This window comes from Mchenga conophoros, linkage group LG20 (genome assembly GCF_057382185.1).
Source record: "Mchenga conophoros isolate Kocher_MC1m ecotype Shallow Benthic linkage group LG20, M_conophoros_male_GT1.1, whole genome shotgun sequence".
Lineage (NCBI taxonomy): Eukaryota > Metazoa > Chordata > Actinopteri > Cichliformes > Cichlidae > Mchenga > Mchenga conophoros.
Genome location: NC_140545.1, coordinates 14,577,398 through 14,595,823, shown reverse-complemented (window position 1 = coordinate 14,595,823; position 18,426 = coordinate 14,577,398). Strand labels below are relative to the sequence as shown.

The 18,426-nt window shown below is 42.1% G+C and overlaps 2 protein-coding genes across 2 annotated transcripts; both read left to right on the top strand.

The window, feature by feature from the left end:
• The first annotated feature begins 7,381 nt into the window (after nucleotides 1–7,381).
• Nucleotides 7,382–14,793, top strand: sars1 (seryl-tRNA synthetase 1). Its single transcript, XM_085260261.1, has 11 exons — nucleotides 7,382–7,604; nucleotides 8,563–8,633; nucleotides 8,754–8,834; nucleotides 8,936–9,094; nucleotides 10,038–10,181; nucleotides 10,307–10,462; nucleotides 10,787–11,008; nucleotides 11,178–11,307; nucleotides 12,707–12,864; nucleotides 13,062–13,191; nucleotides 13,896–14,793. The coding sequence occupies exons 1-11, from the start codon at nucleotides 7,469–7,471 to the stop codon at nucleotides 14,060–14,062; spliced, it is 1,554 nt and encodes a 517-aa protein (XP_085116387.1). The 5' UTR covers nucleotides 7,382–7,468; the 3' UTR covers nucleotides 14,063–14,793.
• An 888-nt stretch (nucleotides 14,794–15,681) lies between these two features.
• On the top strand, nucleotides 15,682–18,383 carry LOC146550516 (PTB domain-containing engulfment adapter protein 1). The gene is made up of 7 exons (XM_085260035.1): nucleotides 15,682–15,749; nucleotides 15,850–15,925; nucleotides 16,149–16,220; nucleotides 17,195–17,293; nucleotides 17,399–17,536; nucleotides 17,676–17,780; nucleotides 17,917–18,383. Exons 2-7 carry the CDS (start codon nucleotides 15,881–15,883, stop codon nucleotides 17,980–17,982), a joined length of 525 nt encoding a protein of 174 aa, XP_085116161.1. The 5' UTR covers nucleotides 15,682–15,749; nucleotides 15,850–15,880; the 3' UTR covers nucleotides 17,983–18,383.
• The last annotated feature ends 43 nt before the right edge of the window (nucleotides 18,384–18,426 follow it).

Below are 18,426 nucleotides of genomic sequence, written 5' to 3'. Positions count from 1 at the left end.
GCCTGCAGTTTGGATCCATTATTATTCACACGGCTTGCCCCGGCAAACCGTGACACTCACTTTATACACTTTTCTCAGACAGGCATCGACATTGTCCCACTTTTCTCTCTCGTTTAAACACTCAAAGTTCAAGAAAAAAAAAAGTCCAGTATTATAGAATGAAACCGAAGATCAAAACCAGTTTTCAGTCCCAAATATTTATTTGAAAAATAAACATACAGTATATTTGTTTTTTTTCTATAAATAATAATGACGGATTTTAGAACGAATCAATTTACCTTTAAACTTAAGTGCTTAATTTCAGCTTAATGCACTTTATAATCCGGTGCGCCGTATGGTCCCAGAAGTCCAACGTCTTTTGTCCGATGCTTATCACCCAGGAGGCATCCTTGTCAGATGCCCGAACCACCTCAGCTGGCTCCTTTTGATGTGGAGCAGCAGCGGCTCTACTCTGAGCCCCTCCCGGATGGCCGAACTTCTCACCCTATCTCTTTTTTTTTTTTTTTTTTTTTTTTTTTCTAAATGACATCAGAAACAGCAGTATGCGACATTACGTGATGGCAGAGCTTCAGTTCATCCTTTGTCATTTTTTTTTTCTTTTTTTTTTTTTTTAATAAATAGGACAGGGGGAATGAATGAGAGAAAGAGGGGGAGAGGAAGAAAGAAAACCAAAGGGGAGAAGAGACGGTGAGAGGGGGGGGAAGAGAGAGAGAGAAAAAAAAAAAAAGAACTCCTGGGTCACCTGTATGGAGAAAAAAAAAAAACAAACAAAAAAAACAAACAGAGGAGACAGCAAACAACAAAGAGCAACATAATAATAGAGAAAACAAAGCACCATCACAATAAACTAGCTAGTCATAGATATCAATATTTACTAAATAATAAACGATATTGTGCAGCACGCAAGATAGACAGCGCACAGTGTGCTTTGAGGCAGCAGCCAAGAAAGCTTTAGTCCGCGTCTGTGAATACCCATGTGTGCATACCTGTGTGGATCAGCATGCTTGCATTCCAAAGGTTTCTCCATGTAATGATCTGCTAGGGAGTGTGGGGGGGCCACAGCCCCGTCCTCCAGGGTGTGAAGTGGGTATGGAGGAGATCAAAACTCCAGACATCCAGAGGCCCCCAGAACACAAGAGACCATGGAAGACCAACAGAGGGGCAGCCGCGCCACTGTTCCAGTAAGAGCTGAGGAGAGTCCCAGATGAGGGCTCGCCCAGCAGCCGCGGAGCAGAAGTCAGGGGGAGTTGCAGTGACGCGCCCCCCCCTTTGGAGGGGGGGCACCCCACCTCCAAAGGGGCCCGAGCGAGCCCCAGGCCCCAGGCCCCCGACAAGCGGCCGCCAAGGAGTGAGCCGGTGTGTACCCGGACGCCCACCCCCAGACACCCTATCTCTAAGGGAGAGGCCAGCCACCCTTCAGAGGAAGCTCATTTCTGCCGCTTGTATCCGCGATCTCGTTCTTTCGGTCACTACCCACAGCTCGTGGCCATAGGTGAGGGTAGGGACGTAGATCGACCGGTAAATTGAGAGCTTCGCTTTTACACTCAGCTCCCTCTTCACCACGACGGACCGGTGCAGCGTCCGCATCACTGGGGCCACAGCACCAATCTGTCTGTCGATCTCCGGCTCCCTTCTCCCATTACTCGCGAACAAGACCCCAAGATACTTGAACTCCTCCACTTGGGGCAGGAACTCATCCCCGACCCGGAGTAGGCACTCCACCCTTTTCCAGCTGAGAACCATGGCCTCAGATTTGGAGGTGCTGATCCTCATTCCCGCTGCTTCACACTCGGCTGCGAACCGTTCCAATGCGAGCTGGAGGCCCTCACCCGATGAAGCCAACGGAACCACATCATCCGCAAAAATCAGAGATGAGATTCTGAGGCCACCAAAGTGAAAGCCCTCCGCCACTTGGCTGCGCCTAGAAATCCTGTCCATAAAAATTATGAACAGAACCGGAGACAAAGGGCAGCCCTGGCGGAGCCCATCACCCACCGGGAACGAGTCCGACTTATTGCCGGCAATGCGAACCAAGCTCTTGCAACGGTTGTATAGGGATCGAATGGCCCGTAGCAATGGGCCAGACACCCCATATTCCCGCAACACCTCCCACAGGACACCCCGAGGGACACGGTCGAATGCCTTCTCCAAGTCCACAAAACACATGTAGACTGGTTGGGCAAACTCCCATGCACCCTCAAGTATCCTTGAGAGGATAAAGAGCTGGTCCAGTGTTCCGCGACCAGGACGAAAACCGCATTGTTCCTCCTGTATCCGAGGTTCGACTAGCGGATGAACTCTCCTTTCCAGCACCCTGGCATAGACTTTCCCAGGGAGGCTGAGGAGTGTGATCCCCCTGTAGTTGGAACACACCCTCCGGTCTCCCTACTTAAAGATGGGGACCACCACCAGTCCAGGTGTACTGCCCCTGATCTCCACGCAACATTGCATGTCTCTTGTGTTCTGGGGGCCTCTGGATGTCTGGAGTTTTGATCTCCTCCATACCTGCTTCATGCCCTGGAGGACGGGGCTGTGGCCCCACCACACCCTCTAGCAGATCGTTACATGAAGGAACCTTTTAAAAAAAACAAAAAACAAGCGCGTCCATGCTCACAGGTGTACACACGGGTGATCACACCCACAAACTACACCCTTTTTGGCTCCTACCTCAAAGCACACTGTGTTCTGTTGATCTTATGTGCTACACAATAATGTTTAATATTTAGTATTTACTGTCATATTCCCATATATCATTGTGATGTTGTTTATTCTCTTCTGCTTGTTTTCTTTTTTCTTTCTCAACAGGTGATCCAGGTGATCGATAGATGCATTTTTTTTTCTGCCCATTCTGTTGGTTTTTGTTTTTTGCCCTTCTTCCCCGTCCCTCTTCTCAGCTGTTTCTCTTTCCCTCTTTCTTTCTCCCCTTCTTTCCTCCAGTCCAGTCTGTCCCGTATTCAGCAAGTGAAAATAAAATAAACAATAAAAGGTGAATCAAATGGACCATTACGGCAAGGCTGGGATGGTCAATTTGGTAAAGTAAATCCGTTGGGCATCTTTCTTTGCCTTTAGACAATAATTCTGATGGCAAAAGAGCCAAACGGGACAGGCAAAAAAGAAAAAAAAAAAAAAAAAAAAAAAGAGAAGCTGATCAGGGACTTCGTTTGCTCCGCACTACCCGACTCACTGGACCCTCTGCAATTTGCATACCGCCACAACAGGTCCACTGATGATGCCATAGCCCTGACACTCCATGCTGCCCTGTCACACCTGGAGAAGAGAGACACGTATGTGAGGATGCTGTTTGTAGATTACAGCTCAGCATTCAATACCATCGTTCCCTCGAAGCTGGACAGGAAACTGCAGGATCTAGGACTGAGCAGCTCCCTCTGCAGCTGGATCCTTAACTTCCTGTCTGACAGACGCCAAGTGGTCAGACTGGGCAGCATCACCTCATCCTCCATCACACTGAACACTGGTGCTCCACAGGGGTGTGTACTGAGCCCTCTCCTGTACTCACTCTACACCTACGACTGCACGGCCACTAACAGCTCCAACATCATTGTGAAGTTTGCGGACGACACTACAGTGGTGGGTCTTATCACCAACGGTGATGAGACGGCTTACAGGGAGGAGGTCAGCGCCCTGACCCACTGGTGTCAAGACAACCATCTCACCCTCAACATCGCAAAGACAAAGGAGTTGATAGTGGACTTCCGGAGGTGCAGAGAAGTACACACCCCCATCACCATCAACGGCGCTGCTGTGGAGAGAGTGAGCAGCTTCCGCTTCCTGGGTGTACATCTGGCTGAGGATCTTACGTGGTCAGTACACATAAACTAAAACAGTGAAGAAGGCGCAACAGCGCCTCTTCTTTCTCAGGAGACTGAGAAGATTCGGCATGAGCCCCCGCATCCTCAGGAGCTTCTATCACTGTGCCATTGAGAGCATCCTCACTGGATGCATCACCACCTGGTATGGCAACAGCACCGCCTACAACTGCAAAGCTCTCCAGCGAGTAGTGCGGTGCTCTGAACGGATAATTGGAGGTGAGCTTCCCTCCCTCCAGGACATCTACAGGAAGCGCTGCCTGAGGAAAGCATAAACTGTTCAGACTACTTCCATCGGGAAGGAGGTTCTGCAGCATCCGGTCCCGTACCAGCAGACTGAGAGACAGCTTTTTCCACCAGGCCATCAGACTGCTGAACACTTCATAGACACCTCACCTTCACTACTGGAACTTCAACATTATGCACTCCATACTGTATATAAATGCCACTTGTTTTGCACAATATCCAACTACCAACCTCTGTATATTTTATATACTTTTATTTTATTGTTTACTCTATTTATTTGTAAAATATGTACACACACACACATATATATACACACACGTAGATATACATATTTAGTATACACATTCAGTAATATGCATACACCCTTATATTGTACATATATTTATTCATATAATTCTCAGATTTAGCCATTCTTATATGTTGCTTGTCTTATGTTATTGTATTTTTGCACACCTCTGTTGCTTGTGAAGCTTGCACACAAGAATTTCACTCACATGTACTGTACCAGTGTACCTGCACATGTGATGTGACAATAAAAGTGATTTGATTTGTTTCTGTATGTATCAGCATCTATGATTAAACAAAGTTTTTCCTCCACGTGGTTAAGAAGAGTATTCTAGGATTCTCAAAATGCCTCCATAACACCAGTAGGTGTTTTTAAAAGGACAAATTATTTTATGGGAAGTTGAACTTCCTTTTACTGTTAATATATCAACAAATAACTAACAAAGAAAACTTGAAAAAGGGTCTATTGTAAATATTCACATTACACCCTCTGCTACGCTGGAAATTACTTTCTTTGTTGGGGTTTATGAAAGAAGTCTGTCCATGTTTGAGTGTATTCTTTTTGGCAAAAGAACAAGAATAAAAGAATCATCTATATTTAGCATTTCAATCTCCTTCATGCTTTCTGGTAGAGAGCCAGAGCCATCAATTATGGCCAGGGGTCCAGGTCCTGACCTTAGCTATCTAAGGTGGTACGCTTAGACGACAGCTCAGTGGCAAAAACAGCAATGAGGCTTGAGCCCGGTGGCCAGTAACCGCGTTGCTGACATGAAGATCGTCAATGTCGCCCCAGAAGACGCCTTCGATCGTGCCAAATGGAGACGGATTTTTCGCAAAGCTGACCCTGTCACATGGGACAAACGCCAGGAAGAAGAAGGTCCAGGTCCTGAAGCAACAAGCAGCCCTGTTTGAAAAAGCAATCCCATTTACATTTACCAATAAAACAAAGGTGTATGTGTGTCTGTGTTGAAGATGTTAAGATGCTAACTCTTTCATTGAAAGTAACCAGGATGGACACACAACATGTCACACAAAATGGAGAAGGATGCTTGGGATAGACTGAGATAAAGGCAGAAGATGCACTGTGGCGACCCCTAAAGGGAGCAGCAGAAAGATAGCGACTCTCCTCAATGGTTAGTACATTTCCATCTTGATCCTTAATCACTCTACTCTCTTGCAAGTCCAGGCTCTGCTTGTCTTTCTGTAAAAGTCACCTCTCTTTTTTTTGTTGTAATCCTAGCCTCTCAGGACCCCTGTCCACTTTCTTCATCTCTCTGACTATCCTACTTCAGCCGTACATCTGCAGTCGTCTAGTAATTCTATCTCACCTCCTTTCTGAACTCTCTGCAACATCCTTCTTTCTTCAATGTTCACCATTTAATCTTTGACTGCCTTAACTTGTTTTCTCTTCTTAATGACTAAATTCATCCTACATACTACCACCTGATGCTGCCTTGTCACATTCTCCCCAGAGGAAAAATGTGACTTCGATTTTTGCCTAGCTTTCTTCTCAGGAGAGAAGGAAGCCAGGCAGCACATTCTCAGCTCACCTGTGTGCACAGAATAGTTCACCTGTGTGCACCTTCCTCCACTCTTATATGTATTTTTGTCCTTCTACACTTTACCTACGCAACACCTTCTCATCACCTCTGTTCCCTTCAGGTACATGTCCTCTGAAGTCTTCTCCAACCACCAGTCTCTCACCCCTGAGAACACACCATCTAATTCCAAATGTAGGATATATAAATGGTCAGTTATGATTATAATTACTGCTAATATAATTGCAATATACGGTATTTCCTATTTTTAACGGAACGTGTTTCAAAGAAGGGGTCACTCAGGTGCTGCAGATTTTGAGAGCCATATTATCTGAGCTAAAGGAGTCCATCTCCAGGTTGTATATTACTCACATTTTAGGCTTTTGCTTCAGGGATCAAGTGTGAGTCACTGAGCTTAGGTTTCCAGATACTTTTCCAATTCTTTTGTACATCTGGACACACAGTAGGTGCTTACCAGTTGCGACAGCCCCTGTTCCCATGTTTTACACATACTGTTTTTATGGTGTCCCAACTGAGATGTTTATTCCCCATGAGGAAGAAGAAGCTGATGTTTTCTTATTTATGCTATTTTTCTGTGTGCCAATCTCAATTGGCTAATTAGTTAGTTAGTTAGTTTTTTTTTTTGGTCACTCACTTCTTCTGCATTTGCAAATGCAAGAGTGACTCTTATGTAGAGCTGCACCACAGCAGTTTTACAGAGCTTTTTTGAATGGTTCTACCAGAAAAACTTAATGATCAGGGCCCAATTATTTTGATCAAATTTGAGATCACAGTCATTTATCACGATTATGCATTGAGTTAAATGCTCCCCGAGTTTGTCCTCGAATTCTAGAATACCCTGGTTTTTCAAAGCATTTTAACAATGCATCAGGATCTGCTTCCATCGACAAGGTCTTCACTTTCTGCTCTGCCAGACATTTAAACTGTGTTTTGAAGGTCTGTTTTTGAAGAGTATTTGAGAAACTTCATTCTGCTTGGTGCAGGGAACAGCTGTGATGGGAGGCAGATCGTCAGGCGATGAATTAGAAATTCCCTGATCTGGTTTTGCTTTGTGATCTACTGGTGGAGCATGCATTTTGATATTGTTCAACACCTCCAGGGATAAGCAGACTAACCAGGCAGCCCCCCACAGCACTTGAAATCTCACACAAGGTAGCCTCAAGTAGACATAAGAGGAAATGCAGTTTGTGGCACTTCATTGTTGAATAACATATTAGCCAGCAGAGATAATTTCTGTATAAATGTTTTTTAACAATTAATTTCATAAATTAAATGTATTTAAAAACTGACAATACACCCTAGTTAACATGAGCATTTGGGTCTATTGTATTTATCATGAACAAAATATTGATCTCATTCAAGTTAAAATACTTGTTTGCATTGGAGTAACAAAAGAACTCAATGGACGTCGGGGACTCCGTACAACTAGGATTACGTGGTTAGGGTTTTTTTTGTTTTTTTTTTACGTGAACAACAGAATCTGGCAACTCGGTGGGAGGCGACGTCGGCGAGAGCTCTATCGGTTTCTTCTCTGACAGCCAGCGTGGAAAGATGGTGCTCGACTTGGACCTGTTTCGAACCGACAAAGGCGGCGACCCCGAAGTCGTCCGTGAGACTCAAAGAAAGAGGTTTAAAGATGTTACCCTGGTTGACAAGCTGGTGGCCGCAGACACAGAGTGGAGAAAATGTAAGTCACTCTGCAGCTAACGTCAACGCGGTGGCTAACGATGCTAATGTTAGCGTAGCCGTCAATGAATCTTATAATGGAGAAGAGTTCACGCCAGACTCCATTTAACAAAATGTCTTTTTTAAACTGTTACAGTTTAATTGTGGTTAACTGTTTGATCCGAAATGGGACCGAACAAGGTTTTTGACTTATTCAGGGTCCACCTGTTTATTCGGCTCATTGTAATACTAAATATAAAATCTTCAGAATAAATTTAGGGAATACTTTTGGTTGTTAGCTTCACTGTGTTGCTGCGCAAGCTAAAAGCTCACTGCACTGCAGTGGTCTGATCTCACTTATGAAAGTCAGTAATTTAAATGGTAAACGTGCTGGTTGGTGTGTTATATTTGCGCCGTATTGATTAGTGGATAGATGTTGTACACTGTTTCTTAAGCAATTCATTGAAGTTTGTCTGTCATTTTATTTAGTATAACCAGATGTGAATAGCACGCTAATCTTAGCGCAGCTAGCATAATTCAGCAAATCTAGAAAAGCCATTGTGGTTGTTATTTAATAAGTACCTAGTTATTTAAGACCAAATTTTCACAAGACGAGTCACTAGTTAACCTCCTGTTCCCATTATTCCGTTGACTTAGCTTAATGGGAAACGCTGGCTAACGCCGGGTTAGCTAAACGATGCCGGGTAGTCAATCTGATGCAATCCCAGCCAGCAACATGTCAAGTCAACGTCGCCCTGTAGTGTGACTACTGAGATAGTCAACATGATCCAGTTTTAATAATTTCTTCTGTACATTATTACAGGTATGAAAGTTGCCAAGATAGTGTTATGTTTATATTATTATTTTGGGCTGTTTAATACTTAGTTACTGTAAATCATGTCACCAGGTTATTAGACCAGCTGCTGTGGCACACACACAATCTCATAATGCACTGAGTCACTGATTTTACCCCCTGACAGGCCGCTTCACTGCAGACAACCTGAACAAAGCAAAGAACCTTTGCAGCAAAAGCATCGGGGAAAAAATGAAGGTATTTCAACATAACACTAAATGGGGACTGTTGAGCATTGTATTTGTTTTCCAGTCCCTTCAGAAATAAACAAGGTTTAGCATTGTCTGTCTTTAACCCTCTGCTTTGTTGCTCATGCAGAAGAAGGAACCAGTTGGAGAGGATGAGGCTGTTCCTGAAGAAGCGCAGAACCTGGAGTCTCTTACGGCTGAAGTTCTGTCGGTATGACTGACTGCACTCTTTTCTGTCTACACAGCATAACTGTTTGTAAGATGGCAAACAGATCTAACAAGCTTGTTTGCATTTTTTTTGTCCTGTGCCAGGCCCTGACAGTAACCCAGATTAAAAAGGTGCGTTTGTTGGTGGATGAAGCGATAGAGAAGATGGACAGTGAGAGAGTAAAGCTGGAGGCGGAACGTTTCGAGTACCTGAGAGAGATCGGCAACCTTTTGCACCCCTCTGTACCCATCAGCAATGATGAGGTGTGTGGTTTGGTTTGAGGGGGGGTTAATACTAGAGCCCAACATTGATCTTGAATGTCTGAAAAGAAGACCGCTAGACTTTTTTTTTGGTTTGGGCATCAATCGTACTACATGGTCTTTTACATGGTCAGTGCTAGAAGCAGCTTTTTCTTTGTAAATAACATCCACATGTCTGTAATGAATGTGGTTATTGATTTATCATCCATTAAATGGACACAGCCCACGCACAGATCAAAACACCATCATATCATGATGATTTTTCTGTCCTAATTTTCTGCCTTGTTCATTTACCACATCCATAGCAAGGGAAATAGAGCCACCATGAGGGGTCCTGTAAGCCAGCAGTGAGCTGGTGTTGTACACTGAAAAGTTGCAGGCAGGGGAAGAAAAGTATAATCATTTATTTAGCTAACCCTTCCTGTTATCAGCTGCACCTTCTAATGCTGATCACCCATAAAGTGAAAAGTAAAACTCGATGACACAAGACTGGATCACCAGCAAATAGCAGGGTGTCTCGCTGTCAAGTCCTGATAATTGATTTAATGTATTGTGCTGTGGGGAGTATTTGCTGGCTTAATCTGGGTCCACATCACCCAAAAGTGAAAGGTCACTCACCATTCGTGTGAAAGTTATTCATATGCTATAGTCTTCCCAGATAAACAGTGCTCTCCTCACAAACAACATAAAAACACTGATATAATTCCAATAGTTTTTCAGAGTTCCAGAGGTTTGGAGAGTGTGGCTTTCAGGCAATTCTGGCAGCATAATACAGCTTTAACACCTCATTAAAACCTTCAAATAAACTTTGAGCTTTTTGTGAATCTGAAAATAAAAACACATGTTTTCCTTATTAGTAATTCACAGAATCTGGTAGTATGATAAATGTCTTGTCAGTTCAAGATTTTCTGATCATACAATCAAATTGTTTATTGTTTGCTGTCAGGATGCAGACAATAAGGTGGAGCGTACCTGGGGTGACTGCACTGCCCAGAAGAAGTACTCCCATGTTGACCTGGTGGTCATGATCGATGGTTTTGATGGCGAGAGGGGAGCAGTTGTAGCTGGCAGCAGAGGTTATTTTCTCAAGGTATGTTTTCATATGAAGAAAAGTAAGTAGAGAAACAAAGTAACACATAGTAGCATGACCAGGTTTCCCTTTCCTCTTCCTTTCCTTTACTGACCAGCTGTTTATCTCCTCTCTGCTGTGTTCAGGGTCCCCTGGTGTTCCTGGAGCAGGCTCTGATCAATTTTGCCTTAAGGATCCTCTACAGCAAGAACTACACCATGCTGTACACACCTTTCTTCATGAGGAAGGAGGTCATGCAGGAAGTCGCCCAGCTCAGCCAGTTTGATGAAGAGCTTTACAAGGTATGGAGACTGTCTCTGAATTGGAGCATGCAGTATACTTGTTCCAAAGTGGTAAAAATATAAAACCTGTGCATTAGAGATGCAGCAGTTGCATTTTTGTAGATATTGTGTGAATAGTTCTCGTTATTAGATTTACAGTCCCAACCGTGTCAAACTGGTATCCTGATGATGATGACAGTGAGTTGAGTGGACTTGGGCAGCCTGCCTGCTCTGAATCCAGTAGAAGATAATTGGAGTGTGGCAGAAAAGAAGATTGGCAACCAACAAATATGTCTATACATGGATTTAGGTTCCCTCTTCAACCTCTCTACGTGTTTCTGTCAGGTCATCGGAAAGGGAAGTGAGAAATCAGATGACAGTTCCATAGATGAGAAATACCTCATCGCCACCTCAGAGCAGCCCATCGCTGCCTTCCTGAGGGAAGAATGGCTCAAACCAGAGGACCTGCCCATCCGCTACGCTGGCTTCTCCACCTGCTTCAGACAGGAAGTGGGTTCCCATGGCCGAGACACCCGTGGGATCTTCAGAGTGCACCAGTTTGAGAAGGTCAGTTTTGTTGAAATTGTGATATTTTTTTGTATAATTACATTTTTACATTTATTTTTATTCAAAAACAATATGTCAGATTAACACTAATATAGTTTCAAAAACATTAATAACAAAAGTACTTTTTGCTTTTAATTTTAAACATTGTTTCTTCTACGTCTGCTTGTAGATTGAGCAGTTTGTCTATGCCTCACCGCATGACGGCAAATCATGGGAGATGTTCGATGAGATGATAGGAACAGCAGAAGAGTTCTACCAGTCACTAGGAATTCCTTATCGTATCGTCAACATTGTCTCTGGTAGGTCAAATACACGCACTCTCACTCCTCATACCACACTGAGCATTTTTAGTTGCTGGACACACACAGACAACACAATACAAGGAATAAATATTTAATTCAGGTCTTTTTATTTTTTAGGGATATTTTTTCTTCTCCATCATTTACTCAGATCTTATATTTTGTAGATGGTCTCACATTGTGAATATCACAGAATCACTGTATTGCAATACAGTAATATTATACCATGAGACTACAGCTAACCATACCACAATTGAAAGTGACAACTTTAAATATATTATAAATATTACATATCCAAGTGTTTTGGTAGGAAGGAAGAAACACAACTGTTGGGCCATCCTGTGTACTACATATTACCGATTTCTTATATCCACACACATTCAGTCTCACCCTAAAGTGAGACGGAATAAATATCAGACGTGAATGTGGCCCATTCTTGAAGGTACAGCATCAAGTCTGTTTGTGTTGGAAACTAAAAGAAATCCAATACAAACAGTTTGTTGTTGTTTTTTTTAAATTGTGCATGAAGAAGAAAAGAAAGACACATGGACTGACCTTCACCAAACCAATCATCATGCATGTTTGTACATAAATACCATCCCTCAGTTGGACAGTCATTCATGACTTGAACTATCCACTTCAGTAATTACTTTCAGCACAGTGGACAGACATTGAAAAATGAATGATTGTTTTGCACATGTAGGCCTACAAAATCTAGAACGCATTACAAACAGGATAAATGTGTTCTTCATTTAGTCAATAATTAGATTTTTACACTATCTGAACTATCAGTCCAGTATAACTCTGTATAACATCCACTAGGGGTGAAGTGTTTGAAGCAGCATGAACAGAGTTGAGTTAAACATGCACAGCAGACAGTTGAAGATGACACAACCAGGCTGCGTCTGGGTCACCTGCATTTGTATGTGGAAAAATGAAGACAGTATGAAAATGCTTCATGAATTTCTTTGTGGTTTATCTGATGGAACTGAAACATTACAAACTGAATTCCTTCTGTAGATAAATTAGATAAACGTAATATCCAGCACTACCTGCTAGGCATTCACCTAACTGTGCTTCAAACAAGCAGAAAGAGTTTTAGATGATTTCTTTATAACTCAACCATGACATAAACCAGGGCTGCCCAATCCCAGTCCTCGAGAGCTACTATCCTGCAGCTTTTAGATGCATCCCTACTCCAACACAGCTGAATCAAATGGTTTGATTACCTCTTCAGCATGCCATCGTGTTTGGCAAAGGCCTGATAACAAGCCATTCATTTGATTCGGGTGTGTGGGAACAAGGATGCATCTAAAAGCTGCAGGACGGTAGCTCTCGAGGACCGGGATTGGGCACCCCTGACATAAACTAACTGCTCTCTCCTTCATGTGTACTGTAGGTGCCCTGAACCATGCAGCCAGTAAGAAGCTGGATCTGGAGGCCTGGTTCCCCGGCTCAGGGGCCTTCAGAGAGCTGGTCTCCTGCTCAAACTGCACAGACTACCAGGCCAGGCGGCTGCGCATCCGCTACGGACAGACCAAAAAAATGATGGACAAGGTGAGTGCTCAGTTCCAACACAGCGTACAAGAACTAATGCAGTTTGTGTGTCTTGTCTGCTATTTCGTAAGGGATCAAAGATAAAGCGAATTACTGGGAAGCAGAAAAATCTTAACTTGCTTCCCCCTGCACATGCGTTTCACTTTTCTGTAGCCACACTCTAAATTCATATCTCTCGTTGTCTGTGTGTTTTGTAGGCGGAGTTTGTGCACATGTTGAATGCAACCATGTGCGCCACCACACGTGTAATGTGTGCCATCCTAGAGAACTACCAAACTGAAGAAGGAATCATTGTTCCAGAGAAGCTCAGGGAGTTCATGCCTCCTGGTAAGCTGTGCTGGCTTTCTTACCTGTTTACTGCACCTAGAGACTTTTGATGTTAATGTACACTATCATCTCAACTGCGTTTGTCTCCATATAATACTTAGCATTTGGAACAAATTTCAAATGCTTTGCAGCTTTCTTAGAGGAAAAAAAATTGACATTTTTGGAAGTGCTGTCCAGCTGAGAGGTACATGTTAACATCCATATCCGTCAATCGTATGTGTATCCAACACTTGAAGCTGATCACAGGGACTGACTGCTACCCTGCCTCTGTCCCAAGTTAAACTAAGATGACTCCTAACATCTCTACATATCATATTTGACACAGTGTCATGACAGTGATTGTTTATATTAGAGATGGTTAGTTTAAAGGCTCAAGGCTTCCCCCTGCTGGCCATTTAAAAAAAAATTAAAGTTTAAGAAACGTGACCACAGACTTCACTTCTCATACCCAGAAGCTGCATCCATGCTTTATATATTTATTATTTATTATTATTATTTATATTATTTACTTTATATGTAGTCTGTGCGCCATTAACATTCTTGTTCAGTGACTGTCAGCAAACAGCTTGCAGGAGCGTAGCTGTCACCCTCTGGTGCATTCTACCAGATGGTTGGAAAAACAAGGGAAAATATGTTTTTAAGACAAGAAATGTAAAATATTGGATATATTAAATGTTTGTTTTTGTTGTTTTTCCCATCTTCAGGTTTGACAGAGATCATTAAGTTTGTCAAGCCAGCTCCCATTGATCAGGAAATGTCCAAGAAATCAAAGAAACAGCAGGAAGGAGGGAAGAAGAAGAAGCAGGGAGGAGGCGGCGGAGACCAGAACCTGCCCGATGCCATAGAGAACATGTCCGTGAACGATTCGTAGACCCCGGCACACAGCAGCAGTGTCGCCTCACCAGCCTCACAGATGCACACTAATAGAACAGACTGTTGCTTGAATTGTAATGATCAGGGATTAGTTTGTCACGTCTCACAAACTAAACCTGAAATTGGCACTTAACGGTAATGTGAACGCTCGGCTCTGTTCCATCTGTGTCCGTCTGAGTGGGTGGTGTTATGTCATCTCATCATTCACATAAAGCTTGCCACAAAAAGGGATCCTTTAGTCAGCCATCCCCAGGTCACTTCACCCCTCTATCACTGTATGACATCACGAACACGAAGCCTAAAGCACAGCTGCCGACACCTCATGGAGCGTGTCGGCAGCTGTGCTGAGAGTCAGGCTTCTTTTCTGTCTATTTCTGTCATTGATTTGATACAAGCAGTCTTTTGGGAACAAGCAGTCTTTTGGGAATATGTTATAAAAAGTATGTTTGCAGGATGTTGGGCATTGTTGATATTGTGTTCAAAAACTGTCTGAACTCACCGTTTGTTGACTGTGAGAAGTGAATGGTTGGGTATTTTAACTGTCTGGTTTAGGCTTCTCTTTGCGTTGTCTGACCACAATCATCATTTTCATCCACTGTTTAACACGATGCTCTTCTCCACCTCGAGACGTTGATGTTTCCTGTATGTACTTGCTAAGACAAATATATATATAATTGCGCATTGATGAAGTGGCACGCACTGTAAACAATAAATACAGTTGAACTGGAAGTTCTTGTGTTTGTTTGTTTGTTTGTTTGTTTGTTTTTAAGTATATGCACAAAGCAGACTAGATCAGTGGTGATGGTAATGTGACTAACCATACAGCAAGCCAGGCTGTTTATTAACCAATTACATTCAAAATGCTTTAATGGGCACCCAGTTCACAAAGTGGAGAGATCTGGTTTAGGAAGGCAAATTAGATGGTAGCAGTTGTTTGCCTGTATATATGTGTGTCCAAGCAGCCGTGCCCCTAATGACTTCAAGCCTGACTGCATTAAAGTTATCAAAGCATCTGAATGTGGTGTAATGAGCTGTGACCGCAGTAAAGAAGGCTAAATCAAATCTCTAGTTAAGGTGTCAATATGAGATCACCAGTAACCATATGAAAACAAATTCTGAGCTTTTTCTAACACAAACTTCAGTATTCTATAATATTATGGCTGTAAATAGATATGTTAAAGATGCTCTCAGTGTCAAAAGGTTCAGGGTTTTCCTTTGACTTGTCACCGGTCTGGATTTTCTAATACTGCAGAGGTGTTAGGGTGTGTACTACCACATGCCACATCCCCAGTTTCACTCTCAACCAGCGGCACCTTTGTTACCTGTGTTTACTCGTTTACTGTCTGTTTCTACAGCAACTATTCAATTACATCCCAAAAATAAAATATCTTAAAGAAAAAGCTTAGCTAAGCAAAGAGAAGAGTTAGTCTACCTCTACTTTAGAACAGTCCACACATATGTATGTATTTATATTTATATTTAATTATTTTTGTCCTGATCTTCGTGTCACGAAAGAGCTTTTAAACACAATAAAACATCTTGCTTAGATGTCTGGCTGGCTGGTTATCAGATAGATGTGCAATAAGCAATAAGGAAGACAAATCAGTTATTCATTAACTCTGACAGACTTTACACTCCCTGCAGTTGGAAGCCAATTCACTCCGTTTGCGGTATATTTACAAAAGGTAAGAAGAAATCTCCAGCACTTCTTTTCTTTATATAGTTGATTAGATCATTTGTATAATATATATTTATTTAAACCTAATTTATGTCTGTCTTTGACAGATCCAGGCTTTAGTTTGGTACGAGTGTTGAGATGAATGACGTGGAAGACGACGTTGAGATCTCCTTTCCAGTAAAGGTAAATGCTGATCTTTAACAGCCACAGTTTTGTTGCAGAGTGTTGAAAAATATTCTCAGCTCTGAGATTACTTATTTTTTATTCAACTTTATTTGTATACTTGATAGGTAGCAACCAAATATATATATAAAAAAAACATACTGTGTAAAGTAAAATGCTAAGTAAAGTTCTTATTATTACTATTATTAAAAACAAAAACAACACTTGTTTCTGTAAACTGTAGTTTCTCGGTCGAGTAGAGGTGGTCCGCCCCGATGGAATACAGATCCTGGAAGAAGCCGCTCAGAACCTCAAGGTGAGCCACCGACATATTTAATACATTTACAATGTTATTTTTAGTCGTGCTGGTGTCATAGATCATGCATTCATGTAGTCAGCGACCATCGGCTCCACACTGACAACATGAAGTGTTGAAAAGAGCGCCCAACACCTCTGCCACGCCACATATGAGAAACTGTTATTGAAATCATTTACACTGCTCTGTGGATGTTTTACACAACTTTGAGATCATTTTTCACAACTTTGTAGTTGTTTTGTGTCTTTGTGGCTATTGTTGTCGCTTTTAAGTTGTTTAGTGCTTTGTTGTACGTTTTCATTGTTTGTAGTTGTTTTTCAGCACTTTGTATTTGTTTTGTGGCACTCTGTAGTCATTTTGCGTCTCTTTGTGGTTATTCTTCCGTGTGTGGTTGGTTTGTACCCCTTTGATGTCCCATTTTAGCCTTTTTATGGTTGCTGTGTATTTATTTGTAGTGCCCCATGCCTCTTTGTTGCTTTGCGTCTCTGTGATTATTTTGTGTGAGTGGTTGTCTTGTTCCTCTTTGTACTTGTTTTGCTCACTTTTATGATTTGTTCTCTGTGTTTGTGGTTGTTTTGTATCCCTATTTTGTTATGTCCTGTCTCTTTATACTCATATCAAGTCTCATAAACCCTTTTACTGCTCATAATAATAGAGCAGCGTCAATGTATCCAGTGCATTGACTCATGACCAAATATGTAAATACCACCTGCCTCTGCTCCACCTAATTGGGCAGCTGGTAAGTGCTAGCTTGCAGACATGCATATATTGGTTTAATTATGCTTGAGCTATTAGAGCCACCGCTTCAGCTCCTACAGGGCTGCTAACATGGCTGCAGACTCTCATTATTGTCTATAATGTACCCCTTTAAAATAGTCTTGTATTCTAGTAGGGAAAGGCCAACTTTGTGTGCATCTGCAGGATTATTTATACTGTTTAAATGAAACAATTTTGTGTGTTTTTGTCATTCCTAGACTTCAGATGAATTCTCCTCTGAGAAAGCTGCAAAGAAGAGCAAAGTCCATCTGTTCCTGTCTCTGAGTGGGATAGACATTTTGGAAAACAAAACCAAGGTGTGTGACAAAAGTGTCCTAATTACAAAACTGCTCATTCTCATGATGTATTCAGCTTTCATGATGTTTTAAAATGTTAATTCTCATCATCTTCCCTTCCCTCAGTTCCTATTGTACTCGTGCAACCTCTCTACTATTTCCTTCTGTGCTGTCCATCCTTCTTCACCCAAAGTTTTTGGGTTTGTGGCCAAGCACCCTGCAGCGGACACGTACCACTGTTATCTGTTTCAGAGCGCAAAGTTTGTGAGTATTCCCAAGGCTGAAACTAAAGACCAACTTTGAAGTTTGATGTTGGTAGAGCAGAAGACTACAAATCCACAGCTGAATGACATATTCTGGCTTCTAGTGTCCCAGATGTGATTTTTTCTGAATTACTTTTTAGTCTCACGTGCTGGTCTCAGTTATTGGGGACGCCTTTCGGGTTTCAAAGAAGGAGGAGACACACAGAGTAGGACGAGACATAAAAGTGGAGGCGCTCCAACATAAGGTCAGTCCTGAGTTGTCATGGCTGTTTTTTTTTCTATTTCTGTTAAAGAACTTACAGAGCTTATGAAATTAAATATTTCCAATATTCACGAAAGCTTTAAATGAGTCTCTCAGTCTTTTTAATACTTCTTTTTCAGAATAAAATGCTGCAAAGAGAGAATGATAAGCTGAAGAGGAGGCTTGCAGGAGAAACTGATGACTGATGATTGCATACAATGTTGCTGTTGTGGGTACATATAAGTACACAACGAGCGTGAGAGACTGCTTCCTATTAAATTTTACATGATGCTGAAATAAATATGTCTGTAATTTTCTTTTCTTTTTTTTTCTTATTCAGCGTAGAATCCATTTTAGCTGCTTTACCCAAATCCTTTCTACTAGATGGCAGCAGCGAGTTGTCATTCTCACTATGTTGGCAAGTCTCTGGATGCGTTCAAGTGTTTTAAAAACATAATAAATATTGCACTTAATTGTTTCACTTACAGTTAAAAATAAAAAACAAACAAACAAATGCTTTAACATCACTCAGAACACTGAGATGTTTGATGAAGTCTGTAATTTTAAAGAGCTGTCTTGTAAGAAATAAAAATGTGTTTCATTTAAACGGCCATTTGTAGTGTAGATGTTTCAAACTGTGCTGTGTGTCA

What these genes read in the sequence shown, in the direction of transcription:
- sars1 (XM_085260261.1), top strand. Translation starts at nt 7,469, where the DNA reads ATGGTGCTCGACTTGGACCTGTTTCGAACCGACAAAGGCGGCGACCCC. An exon ending in GAGTGCACCAGTTTGAGAAG is followed by an intron (nt 11,009 to 11,177) that starts GTCAGTTTTGTT and finishes GTCTGCTTGTAG; the next exon opens with ATTGAGCAGTTTGTCTATGC. An exon ending in TATCGTCAACATTGTCTCTG is followed by an intron (nt 11,308 to 12,706) that starts GTAGGTCAAATA and finishes TGTGTACTGTAG; the next exon opens with GTGCCCTGAACCATGCAGCC.
- LOC146550516 (XM_085260035.1), top strand. Translation starts at nt 15,881, where the DNA reads ATGAATGACGTGGAAGACGACGTTGAGATCTCCTTTCCAGTAAAG. An exon ending in TTTTGGAAAACAAAACCAAG is followed by an intron (nt 17,294 to 17,398) that starts GTGTGTGACAAA and finishes CCCTTCCCTCAG; the next exon opens with TTCCTATTGTACTCGTGCAA. An exon ending in TGGAGGCGCTCCAACATAAG is followed by an intron (nt 17,781 to 17,916) that starts GTCAGTCCTGAG and finishes CTTCTTTTTCAG; the next exon opens with AATAAAATGCTGCAAAGAGA.